Consider the following 13,981-nt stretch of genomic DNA (forward strand, 5'->3'; position numbering starts at 1 on the left):
AACTCTGGGACAAATTCCACATGTTGTGTGTCCTGCTTTCTCCCAACCATCTATTCCTTTCCTTGTCCACAGCTGTTGCCCTGTGAAAAGGGAGAGGCAGACACAGGAAGCCACTGGCTCTCTGTAAGACCTCCCATTGGCAAACACAGCCTTAGAGGAAGCAAACAAAGCAAAGCTAATCTGTGTGTCATGCAAAGTCTTTGGTGAGGTTGGGGAAGGGAGATTGTTGTTGCTGTCGTTCTGCCATTTATGCATGGTAATCTAGGAAAACATGTTCTCCTGAACAAACTCAGAAGGTATAACTATCATTTAAAACAAGGCTGTGAAAAGCTCTGGAGTAGCTTAGAAATGTTTTCCCCTACTGTTAAGTAAATACAAGCAATAGAGCTGCTAGCATAATTGCAAAAGGTCAAAATTTTCATGACCTATCACAGGTGACTCTAAGGCCCTGTTCTAAAAAACAACAGATGGTAATGAAACTCTGCCTGGGATGCACTACTTCAGGCTGCAGGAAGAGCTCACATCATTAAGTAGGAAAGACTTGGAGCGGTAGAGCTCTTGCTTTGCATTCAAAAGATGTCAGGTTCAGCCACTGGTATCTCCAGGTAGGACTGTCAAAGACTCCAGTCTGAATCCCTATATTCAGGGTCAGTGTATTTGTGTACCACATTTTCTACAAATACATCTGTGCCCAAAGCATTTTACAGGATAGACAACTGAAATGCCATAACTGTGATTTGAATACAATGCAATGCAACATAAATCCATCATTTAATTCAAAACAGTGGCAAATGTTTAAATGAACATAAAACATACCAGTTGGTCAATTAGCCAATAATATTACAGTGGTACCTCAGGTTAAGAAATTAATTCGTTCTGGAGGTCTGTTCTTAACCTGAAACTGTTCTTAACCTGAAGCACCACTTTAGCTAATGGGGCCTCCCACTGCCACTGCGCCGCCAGCACACAATTTCTGTTCTCATCCTGAAGCAAAGTTCTTAACCCGAGGTACTATTTCTGGGTTAGCAAAGTCTGTAACCTGAAGTGTCTGTAACCCGAGGTACCACTGTATTATAATACCCACAGTATCCAATGCATTCCAGTGGTTCATTATGAGACCTAAGAGATCTCACTCATATGAAACTCAAGGAAAAAGACGAAAAGATAAAGCAAAATAACCACTAGGTTCTTCAGGCAGCCCACCACTACAGTAAATACCATTCTCTCACCTGGGCCTCAAATTTTGGTCCTAAAGGTGCACACTCATCCTTGTGGCAACTCCCCTATTGGCTGACTCTAGAAAGCAGAGCACCAAGAGAGGCAAGATGTCCCCATTAAAGGTTATTGTTCTAAAGAGAGCATAAAAGCCTTTGCATACTGACAGAGCCATTGACTGCTGGTTTAGACAATACTGAGCTAGAGATACTCTGGCCAAATTCTGTGCGACTGCCATAAAACTTAGGGAACAAGTTGTGCTACCAAAATGATTAAGGTTTTAAATAATAATTTTAGGTTATATTTTAGTGATCAAGATTTAATATATTTTTTTAACTGCCGCTATATCTGAATTGTCTCTGTTATACCCAATTGCAATTCAATGTATTCCTGTTGTGTTTTATGATTTTCCTGATATTGTAAGTGACCTGGAACTGGTCTGTGACTGTAATAATAAAATTCTATTCTATACTGAGCTAAAGAGACCAGTGACATAATTCAGTATCTGTGAATCCTAAGAACCCTACTCCACAATCTTCCACACAAAAGGAAGCCTTAAGATATACAGTGGTACCTCGCAAGACAAAATTAATTCGTTCTGCGAGTTTTTTCGTCTTGCGATTTTTTCGTCTTGCGAAGCACGGACTTTGGAAAAGCTTCAAAAATCACCAAAGTCTTCAAAAACCTCAAAAAAGGCTACCACACCGCGTGCTATGAGTTGCTCCTCGAAGTCAAGTCGCAACTGCACCCCCTGAATGCACGGTTTTGAGAAAAAGGAAACAAACTTGCAAGCCAAAGGAAACAAACTTGCAAGACGTTTTCATCTTGCAAAGCAAGCCCATAGGGAAATTCGTCTTGTGAACTCAAAAAACGAAAAACTCTTTCGTCTTGCAGGTTTTTCGTCTTACGAGGCATTCGTCTTGCGAGGTACCACTGTATAAACAAATAATGCCAATAATCTTGTGTGTGTGCTTGTGTGCATACGTGTTTACTGTTAGAGGAAGTCAAGTACCTCCCAGCAGATGGGAAAATTTGCTCCAATGTGCTCAGTGATCTCTTAGAGTTTAGTTTCAATGAATTTCTGTATGAGAATGTGGTTAATACAGTTTAGCTTTAGCTGGAGTCGGGGTGCTGTCCCTAGTGGAGTGGAATCACTCGTGTTTGCTTTTCCTTTGACTGAAAATGTTTATCATATTACGTTTTTGTGTATTCCATGATGCAACAATCATACAGTTCAGCCGACATTTTCCTTTAGGTTAGCTTGATACGAGTCTAAATGCTACGGAAACTTCCTGTCACTGTCCTGACATTTAACAGTGTAAGCAAAGTCCTACATTAAAATTAGGCCACTTCCTCAGGGCAAATGTGGGGGAGGGAATTATCTAGATAGAGAGTGCTGAGTGCTCACTTCTTTAAAGAACCCTGGCATGGATTTGTTGAATATTTTGGACCTTATGTGGAAAATTGCATCTTAATGAGGAACTTGAAAGGACACTTCTGTGTTGAGTACATTTTATAGCTAAAATAATGTAGCTATGACAACATGTTCCTTGACAATGGAAAAATTAACACATTTCACGTTTGCTTTAGTTATTTATTTTTTTGTAGATTTTCTTTCAGCTGTCTCATTCCGAGGTCTTGCGGTAGGGTTATACATAAAAATGTGCAGAGAAGTAGGCAGGGATAGAAATAATCAGGGAAGGTCTGTGGCTCAGTGATAGAGCACATGCTTAGATTTGGAAAAGACCCCTGTTTGGAATACTGGGGAGCTGATTCCGATCAATGGAGACTATACAGAGCAAGATGAACCAGAATAAGGCTGCTTCTGCCTATGTCCCTGTCAGGGAACTGCCATCAGCTCAGAGACAAGAGATGGAAGGGCAGTTGTGTTATAGAGAGCCTCCGAAAATCTTGCGAAGCAGTTCCTCTTCCGGCGAGGAGGAAAGCCCTACCTCCAGTGGAGAAGAAGCGCAGGGGCAAGGAGATGCTAGGGAGAGCCTTAACACTGAGCCTGAGCAAGCCGGAGAGGCGGGAAGCACGCCCTTGCCAGCGCCCATTCTGTGCAGTAGTTTTCGGCACAGGGAGGGTCGGAAAAGGCTGGGGGTGACAGGACTTTTATGCTGGGGGAGGTACACAAACCGACCACTCCCAGATTCTGCTAGCGATTGAGACAGACATGAACTTACTACTCTCTTCACTGTAAATAGTTTGCACCAAGAATAAAGCCTGTAAATGTCAGGTCAGAGTCCTGCCTGGTTACTCTCGAGCAACCACCATAGCCACTGAGAGTCCCAATTAAAATGTTAGGCAAATAGCTAAGCCTAACAAGTATAAACAAGTCATCTCAAACTGTTCTGAAAGATACTCAGATTTGAGCTTGACTCTGCATGGGGCAAGAGGTGCAGTGCATTTTCACACATGTGACTAAACCACCTTTGACCTCTTTCACTACTATTGTATGCATGTGAATGATGTTAAGAGAACTTTTTTTCAACACCACAGCTACATTTTAGTCAGCTACAGTTCTGCATTTGCTTGAAACAAGCCAGGGAAAGGGGGAGAAATGCATAAAAAGACCCTAAATTACAACCCAGTGTGCTGAAGTAGATACTCATTGGACTTCAAATATTGGACTACAGCATCCTGGAGTCAAATCTGTGCTAGTCACACTCAGCATAATGCTTCTGGGTTAAAATGGGAAGGAGACACAATATATACTGCTCTGAGCCCCTTTGAAGCAGTGATGTAAATAAATGGTCAATGCACAAAATAGTAATCAAAGCTAGTCCCCTCTGTTCAATGCCACTGAAATCTTCTCTAAGTTAAAATTTATTTTTTCACATACACAGACAGCAGATGGTTCTGCAGCTAGTTATATAGCTGCTGAGAAATGAAATGTGCAGTGTCACTGCCCAGTGGAGATAGCAGCTACTGTTTAATGGTGTGCTACTCAAGCATTTCTCATTAGCTATATGTCCCACTGGACTGATGGGCATTGGAGTATTCCTATATTCTTAAATGGCAGCATGATGTTAATCTAGCAGAAATGGATGAAGGTGATGAAATGGCAGGGGAACAAATTGAAGATTTATTTTAAAATATTGTCAGCAGCAGAGTGTATGTTAATTCTCCCTCTCCCTTCTTTGTTTATTGCACAGGTTGATTCATCATGCTGGAGTTAACTGGAAGGAGCCACCGTGCCAACGTAGCAGAGTAAATGTTGAACATCTTGCCACTTCTGATTCTTGGATTGTGATATCAGCACTGAAAGAGAAGCAGACCCAAGGGATGGGCTTTAAGCAAAAGAACTCCCTTGCTTTTTGTGCCACGGGGATCTGTCTATGGTCATTCTGCTGAGACACATACAACACTTATTTTGGGGGCTTCTTTCTGCCTTGGCAAGATTGTTTTTGCCCCTTATTTTATTTTCCTTGGCCAACTCCTCCCTCCCCCTCCCCCCACTTGCACACTCCCCTCCCTCCTCACTTTTCTGCCCTTTCCCGACTAATTTGATTCTCCATCTGGGTGTGGAAGACAGAGGCCTGCGAATGTTGATGTAAATCATGTCAAGGCCAATGGGACTCTTATGGCTGCCTTTGATCTTTACTCCTGTTTGTGTCATGTTGAATTCTAATTTCCTCTTCTGGATAACTGCTCTAGCGATACGGTTTACGCTTATCGATGGACAAGCACAATACCCAGTCGTAACCACGAATTATGGCAAAATACGTGGTGTAAGAACACCTTTGCCCAATGAAATACTTGGTCCTGTGGAGCAATACTTGGGAGTCCCTTATGCTTCTCCTCCAACTGGGGAAAGACGATTCCAGCCCCCGGAGCCTCCTTCCTCCTGGACCGGCACACGGAATGCCACACAATTTGCTGCTGTCTGCCCACAGTATCTGGATGAGAGATCACTGCTCAACGACATGCTGCCTGTTTGGTTTACTGCCAACTTGGATACTGTGATGACGTATGTTCAAGATCAAAATGAAGACTGCCTGTATCTGAATATTTATGTGCCCACTGAGGATGGTAAGTACATTATTCAGCCATAAGCTGGCCAACTAGCCTGCCTACTACAAATAAGTGAGACTAGGGTACTCGACTGTAGAACATGCTATAGTCACCTTTCAGCTTTCTCCTTGACTCTTGTTAGACAAAAATGTTATAAAACACAGTAGCTTGTTTATATTAATGCTGATGTGTGTGTCGGCTGTGCATATTTTGCTATCAGAATGCAATTCTATTTTCAGATGTATATCAATCCCCACCACAATGGTTGTTCATGGAGGAAAAGTCAATAAATAATAATAATAAGAAGAAGAAGAACATTAAACCCATTGAAATAGGAAATGAGTTGCTTTGATTATTAGTGTACTATATAGGCCCTCTGAAGAGAAAATAGGTATAGTGTATTTTATTCTGTAGAAGACTTCTGAAATGTCATTGTTTATGTAGGAACTAGTTATACTTCACATTTCTTCGAACTTGTTTGATGAAGGTGTTTGCAGTCTAAAGACCTCATCATTTTTAGATGATTCACCATTTTAATAATGCTGTATGTATATCTTTCATTCTGGCAATTAAAAATGGGTTAGTCAACAGCTATGGCACAGCAATGAGGAGTCACCATCATTTCTGCCCCACCCCCCACCTTCTGGAACATCCTTCTCTAATAATTTCTCTATTGATACCTTTTATTGCAAATCTTAATGACATACTTTTCCTGTAACAGGGACAATCTTTTAAACAACATTTTTCTGTAACATACTAACAATGTACTTTGAAAAAGACACCATCGGAGGTATTGATTTCTGGCTTGCAGGCCATGCTTTATTCGAAAAATAACTTGCTGGTTCTACTTCACAGAATAATGGAGAATTGTACTACGTAACGATGTTGGTAAACACTCCAAAGCAGACCATTTCTGTTAATGTCTAATTTTAATAACTGTATGATTTGTCCCCAGTCTTGTAACCTGTGCCAATGTAGGTATGGAAGACTGAATGCCATTAAGTGCTTCATTTTCAATAGCTAAACACTTATATATGTATTTGAGTATTCAAACTGTTGTAATTCCCTTGCTTTGACTGCTGCTTGGATCTGAGTACGTATTGTTGCTGGCTTAATCATTTTTCACTTCAGACATGGAAATGTAGAAAGTGTAGTAGATGGAATATAATATAGGACACTTAAGCCACCACAAATCATTCTCCCCCACATCAAGGGTGGAGATCCTACAGCTCTAATGGACTTCAGAATAACGTCCTTCAAGCTGCCACCTGCTTCTTCTGTCACACTGCAGCACAGCAAAAACATTTGTATCAAACTGAGATCCTCCTCTCACTTTACCTCGGAAAAAGTCAGTGCATTGATCTCCCACAGGTCATCTTGCTCGGCAATGTTTCCCCTGTGCTGGCAGTAATCTAGGATCCTGGGGTTTTCATGAGTTATGGGGAGCTCTGAGGTAAGGTATGAAACAGCCTTAGTTTAAATGACCTAGCCAAATTGCAGCTAGCTTGGTAAGAAAAACAGCAGGGAAGACTTCAGTGCAGTTTCTCTGTTCCTCTGGTTCAGAGAGAAGGCTGCAGCATAGACTTTCTGTCTCCTTTCTTTTCTTTTGCATGTTAAAACAAAGGAGATCTCACCTAGCTGTTCTTGAACATGTAGGAATTCAAATAAGTGCCAGGGTTTCTCCTTTTACTTCATTATGCAAAAAAGCTCCATGACATGGTGTACACAATGCAGGGTGCTACACTGTAGGGAGCAGTGGTCCTCTACTAATGACATTGGACTCCTACTCCCATCAACCACAGCCATCACAGCCAATGTTCAAAGAAGATGGAAATTGTAGCCCAATAATATCTGGAACGCCAAAGGTTCTCTGCTGGTGACCTGTGGAGCTCCCTGTGTGCATTTGAATGCTCATCAGAAGCACTCTTTGTAAAGCAACTCCTGGTTGATACTTCATCCTGAAGTTTCCCCCCTATGAACTCTGTGCACAGCTTTAGACCAAATTTCTTATTATTATTTGGAATGGGAAACTTTCGTATCGTTAGTGGCATATGATTTTGGAAAATATGATCTAGGACAATGCTCAATCACAACTAATCTGGAAAGCTCCTGTTTGTAGGTAACTAGAAGGAAATATTTAAAAGTGTGAGTATTGTGTGTGGGTGGGGGAGGGGATTCAATGCAAATTTTAAAAGGGATACATATCTTTTTCCTATGTTGTCCTTGCAGGAAATCTGATGGCAGATTGATTCAGTTCCTTCTTGGTAACTTGAAATCTCTGAGCTAAGCCCTTTGTAAAGTAATTAGCATGACAGTTTTGTTCCAAAGAGCAGCAAACTAATTCAAGTAACAACAGCTTGGGCATGTAACAAAAGTGTTTTAACACCAGCTGTTGTTGTTTTTCCTGAACATGTATGCCTGGGGGAAAAATATTCCTTCCAAAGCTTGCTTCATGCACTTTTAATTAAGAGGTGACCCCACAGAAATTATTGTCTCTCCCACCTTCTTCTTCCTCTTGCCATGAACAATCACTGAAATTTTTGAAAGGTTGTACTTACTCAAGAAACCAACAGAGGGCTCTTCAAGACTTTGAGATACAGGTGATCCGTGATGGGAGCTTGAGAGCTTTCCAAATCATTGGTTTCCTAGTTCTGGGAATTCCTTCTTTGTAGCAGGCAACAGCTTTTTGTTTTGTTAAGTATGGTGGAGGCAATTGGAGGTGTGCAAAAGTATTCAGAGTAGGGCAGCTGGATGTTTGATTCAGGCATATTTTAAACTAATGACTCGTCTTTAATTTATCAGGTGATATCCAGCATTAATTGTACTCAGAGTAGACTTGTTGAAACCAAGTTCATAGCTTTTAACGGGTTGACTCCGAGTTGGATAGCACCCATTCTCTCTCTTTTTGGCGTGCAGAAGGGACCATGCAGTAAGGGCACAATTTGGGGAGCAGCTTTAAGGACAGAAATTGTGGGGAAATGACAGAAGTCATTGTACAATGACAAAAGTAATTGTGTTTACTACAAATGGGTAAAAGGGGAGCGGGTGGCACTGTGGTGTAAACCACTGAGCCTTGAGCTTGCACACTGATTGCCAGACCATCCGTGGGCCGGATTGAGAAGGTGATTAGGCCGCATCCGGCCCCCAGGCCTTAGTTTGCCTACCCATGTGGTTTGCCGATCAGAAGGTTGGCGGTTTGAATCCCCGCAACGGGGTGAGCTCCTGCTGTTCGGTTCCAGCCAAGCTAGCAGTTCGAAAGCACATCAAAGTGCAAGTAGATAAATAGGTGGCGGGAAGGAAAATGGTGTTTCCATGTGCTGCTCTGGTTTTGCCAGAAGCGGCTTAGTCATGCTGGCCACATGACCCGGAATCACTGCAGACAAACGTTGGCTCCCTTGGCCATTAAAGCAAGATGAGCACCGCAACCCCAGAGTTGTTCGCCACTAAGGTCAGGGGTCCTTTACCTTTACCTTTTACAAATGGGTAATGTGCCCCATCGCCTGCCAACCTAGCAGTTCGAAAGCACCTCCGGGTGCAAGTAGATAAATAGGGACCGCTTACCAGCGGGAAGGTAAACGGCATTCCATGTGCTGTGCTGGCTCACCAGATGCAGTTTGTCACGCTGGCCACGTGACCCGGAAGTGTCTGCGGACAGCGCTGGCTCCCTGCCTCTAGAGTGAGATGAGCGCACAACCCTAGAGTCTGGCAAGACTGGCCTGTACGGGCAGGGGTACCTTTACCTTTTTTTAATGTGCCCCATCATCCATAAAGGTGTGGGAGAGGAGGGGGATATGACATGAAACAGCTTTTCTGCTCTGCAGGTTTCTCTGTTTCCTAGTCTTACACCATACTCAGTCTGGAGCTGTGTATCTTTGTTTTTTGTTTGTTTGTTTTACTTTTTTATATTTATAAAATAATGAGATGGTAAACTGTGCTTAATTTATGGGCAATAGCGTTCTGTGTGGCATGACATCCTTCTTGGTCTTTTTCTCTCCATCTGATCTTTTAAAATATATCGGGCAAAATTGGTATTGTGCATTGAATAAGCTTTGACTGTAAAATTCAGCTGGAGTGGCTTGAGAGGGATTATTCGGAGTCAGGAGAACACTACGTATAGGAGGAGAGATACCTAAAATAAGTTGAAGGATCCAAGATTTCTCACTTACTTTCTGGTCAGATACCATGACACTATGGTCAGGACTTTGGCCTGCTGTTATACAAAATGAAGAAAAGAGAGAACTGCTGGGGGAGGAAACAAGAGGACAAGTGCAACTTTTCCACTCCCAACAGCAGCTCAATATACCATTCTCGTAGATTACTGGTGATATCAGGCAATACTGCTGCTTTGGGACAGATTGTAAGTAATTCCTCGCAGATCTCTAGCCCAATGGTTGCCATTAATTTGATTTGAACTGATTTTATAATGAATTGATTTTAGAATGCTGTATTATTTTACTGTTGTTAGCCGCTCTGAGCCCGGCTTCAGCTGGGGAGGGCGGGATATAAATAAAATATTATTATTATTATTATTATTAAGTGAATATAGAAGCACTGGTGTGATCACCTCTCCTTTATCTATTCTATTCTATTCTCTTCCTCATCTCTTTCCTTGTTGTTATGCAAAATACTTTGTTGTATTTTACGGTTAATTGAAAATAGAAAAAGACCCTGCAGTCCTACTTTTGTGACTCTGGAAGCTAAGGACAAATTGACACTATTGAAGAAGACAATGACCTCCTTTTGCCTCCACAATATGCATCTGTCTATAGACCACATGTTTGGATGTTTGGCATATTGACCCAATGAGAAATCTGCTTCTTTCAACTGAGAAAATACAACTACGCATTGATAGTTATTGTATTTTCTGTCCAGTTATTCTACATGGAAGGATGCTGTCACCTTTTCATCTGCCCTTTGGATTTGGCTGCCAGAATTTTTGACCCTGTGAGACTCCTTTTTTTCCTCAGGGTGGACAGTTCTCTCTTTCCCATAATAGCCTTCTTGCTTTGGAGAGTTGCCTGAGCTTCTGTTTATAGTGTGGTGTCCTCTATATGTCACAGCAGAGTAGATTCGCCCTCCCAGATGTAATCTGCTTTATCATTTTCACCTCAGCTGACTCTGGATTTAGTGTTTCTGTACACTGCACTCTGGCAACAAAACGCTTAGTCATTTGAGCCCTGGCCCAGGCCTTCAGATGAATTATTTAACAATAGCCTCAACCTTACTTAACAATCTGTAGTGTGAAATTTCTGTAACCTAAATTGCAAAGCATAGAATAAAGGGGGTCAATAATAATAGGAATTATTAACTCATCCAGGATCACCCGACAGTGTGTTCAGATGAGTGAAAACAACTGCTTGAGGCATGGGCCTGGAGAAAAGTAGCTATTATTTTATTGTCATCCTGCTCTTTCCCTAAGGAGTTTAAACAGGTGGTCGTTGTGCTCCTCTGCCCATTTAATCCTCATGTAAGGTAAGGCTAGTGGAGAAATAGTGACCTAGTTTGAGCCAGATTAGAAACCATGTGCATTGCTCTGGCTTTCATGCTTTTTAAAATATAAGGTGCTTTTTATTCTACTTTTAAACAAACCAAAGTTAGATCTGAGGGATGGCTATTATTATTTTTTCATTTTTGTTAATTTAGTCAATGGATTTATCCATAGTTTTAACTTGATAGGTCTCCCAATGCCCAAATGCCACAAGTTCAACCTTTAGTCACCCACCGTGGATGGTTGCTTCATTGTCAAGAGAATCATCTTCATTTTATTTGGAGGGCTCCTATATTACTAGGTGCTCTGCAATAGCATTTTAGAAGCTAATTCCCTGGCCACAGGTTCATCATCTTACCCCAGTCACTACAATGTGGGAAAAGCCATAGCTCAGTGGTAGAGCACTGTATGCCTTGTATACAGATGGTCCCAGGTTCGGTCTCAGGTCTGAAACCCTGCAGAGCTACTGCCAGTCAGAATAGGCATTACTTGAGCTAGAAGGACTAATGCTATGACTCAGTATAAGGCAGATTCCTATATTCTTAACTGGAAGTTTAAGGCAGTAGGTGAAAAAGCCCCAGAGGAAACAGGAACAACAACAATGTCCCAAAATCTACAAGATCTTTAAAGTGCATATAAAAGAAAATGCAATGTTTTAAACAGCGTATGGGGGGGGGGGGAGAGAGAGAGAATAAAGGTAAGAGGAATGTTGGCTATTCAGAGAAGGGAGTTCCAAATCAGAGGAAGAACCCAAAATGAATCTCCAAAGATGCCAAGAAAAAGAAGATCTAGGCAAGAAGATTAGTTGAGCAAATCATGCATAATATTTCTCATCTTTCTCTTGTCTTGTATCGGCCGTTTCATTTCAGTCTTACGGGGATGCCTCTGCTGTATACAGCTTCTTCCTTCAGTCTCTGAACCTGTACCAAATTGGACTCCACTAAAATAAAATATAATTTAATTCCCGGCAATAGTGCTCCATACTAGCATAGAAACTCTGCACCTGCCATTATAGAGATAAGGCATGTGAGAAGGTTCTCTCAGGGATGGAGTATAATTCAGCTGTCTTGCTGAATTTGTAATAAAAAGAGGAAATGTTTTACTTATTCTTACCACATGGCTATTTTATGATGCATCCCTTTCTCTTAGGGATCAATGATACATACATATAGTTTGTGCAACATTTTTAAAAAAACTAAAAGCTGCAGAACCAGCTGGGGAAGGGGCTGCTCATTTCCCCCCCTCTTTCTCCTCCTTGCCATTTTTAACCTCTTCCTTGGGAGCAAAGCTGCAAATTCTACTGTCTTTTCCTTAATTTAAGAATTGATTTGGAGTGAGAAACAGTTCAGGAGAAAGGTGTTAAGCAGCTACTGACCCGCTCAACATTGCAGCTGACCACAGTTCCATGGAACCACACATAACATGTAATCTGGCTGCCAGCAGCAGTGGACTTTTACCTTACTTTGGCACTATCAGAAACCCTGAACAACACAGCACAGTGCATTTTAAAAGATGAATGTCTCCCTTTTTTCCATGTCTCCAGTCTGCTCAGTGACTGATGAGACGCTGATGGAGGGGAGGGCTATAGCCTTGATACTCCATGATCTGACACTTGTAGAAGACTGTTCTATCCTTCCAGACAACACAGATGAGAGTAACTAAGTCAATTGTGGGATACCACAGCTATCAGCTGGATGCTCTACCCAATAGAATCTTAAGAATACTGCTGCTCTATCCCTCCTGGTCATTGCAAAACTTATCTGTAAGATTAATTAAAATGAGCTTCAGTTCAGTTCCTTTACTACAAGGTTTTAGGAGTTAAAACACTGTATGGGGAATTTAGAGATGTCAGTTATAAGTCTGCCTTAGGTGAGCTTTTGCCATTTATTCCTTTTTAGCTCCTAGACTCTCTAGGATTAATGCTTTCAATGCAATTGAAGAGATTCGTTTATAACCACGCTCAGTTTTGCTTCTTCTTTTTAAAAGGGCTCTCAGTAAGAAACAAATCACTCTGGATATGACGACAGAGGCTAGTTTTGCAGCAACATCTAATTTTGAGGGACTCAGCAAAATCCAAAAAGCAGTGTTATTAAACCTAGGACTAGTGTTTCATTGAAACATGTAAGGGAAAGAGTGAAAAGGACGGAGTGAGACTTGGTATTGCATTTTCCCACTTGCTTGTATCTGAATAATGAAAAAAGAAATCGGCATAATAATGCAACTAATTTTTTTTTTTTAAAAAACAGCTCAGATAATACAAACTACTGGGTACCTTTTTTTTATTTTCTAAAGGAAGGTGCATGCAGCTCCATGAAAAGCTCTGTACTGTTCTCATCAGGTAGGACTTGTGCTATCAGGAGTAGATAGAGCACAACATAATTACATTTCTCAATTACTTCTGCCCATCAGGTACAAATTTCAAAATTGCTTCCCAGCCAACAAAATATCTACTCATAATAATCACATACAGAATTCTGATTTCCCCACTCCCAATCCTAAATATAATGTTGCTTTAGATAGGGGAGGGGGATTCCCCCCTTATGCTAAAAATTATTAAACGGTAGAATTTTGATTATTTGGAGTATTGAAGGGAAGATTGCAGGCTGGTGGGAAAATACAGGCTAAGCTTTGATTCCAAGCCAGGGCCTCACCTGGGATAGAGGCATCAATATGAAGAAGCTGTTGATGGCCCATCTGAGAGCCTGGGCAGACTGAGGTTGCCAGAGGTGATGGGGTGTGGGTTTGTAGCGGCAGAAAAAAGAGGGTCTTTTAGGAAAGTGTACTGGGAAGAAGGATTGGGGGGGGGGAAAGACTGGAATTCATGTTGAGCAGACTGACAGAAGACTGGCTGGGAAAGATGCCTGTAATCTTGCTACCACTCAGCAGAGAGTGGGGGGTGGCACCCAACTTCTGTAACCACATTAAAAATATGCAACAGGTTAAGGAACCATAGCACAACTGAAACTAACCAACTTTCCATTTTGTCACAAACTGTGATAATTATGTGAAGAGTTTTGGAATGACTGAATGTTCTATTCCTTGAGAGATTTCTTCCTCAAGTGACTCTGGTTGGATGCAGATAAGTTTTGCTAATGGGCAACTTACAACATTAGAAACAAATTGACATACACTGCATGTTTACAGGTGACCCAGTTTCCATATGGTGGCATGTCTGTTGCACCAAATTTATTTGTTTTTCAGTATTATTATTTTATGCTAAAACTTTTGGCCAGGTACTGTTCTCTGACATAGTAGAAATCT

The 13,981-nt window shown here is 41.4% G+C and overlaps 1 protein-coding gene across 6 annotated transcripts in view; it reads left to right on the forward strand.

Moving 5' to 3' along the window:
• Window positions 1-13,981, forward strand: part of NLGN4X (neuroligin 4 X-linked) — a 156,840-nt gene that overhangs the window by 32,521 nt on the left and 110,338 nt on the right. For all 6 annotated transcript variants that reach the window (XM_079972602.1, XM_079972601.1, XM_079972606.1 and 3 more), the window contains one exon: window positions 4,374-5,250. In XM_079972602.1, the coding sequence (XP_079828728.1) occupies window positions 4,779-5,250 (472 nt within the window). In that variant the 5' untranslated portion in view covers window positions 4,374-4,778. The remainder of the gene's footprint in view (window positions 1-4,373; window positions 5,251-13,981) is intronic.

The sequence above is a fragment of the Podarcis cretensis genome (genome assembly GCF_951804945.1).
Source record: "Podarcis cretensis genome assembly, chromosome: 4".
NCBI classification, from domain to species: domain Eukaryota; kingdom Metazoa; phylum Chordata; class Lepidosauria; order Squamata; family Lacertidae; genus Podarcis; species Podarcis cretensis.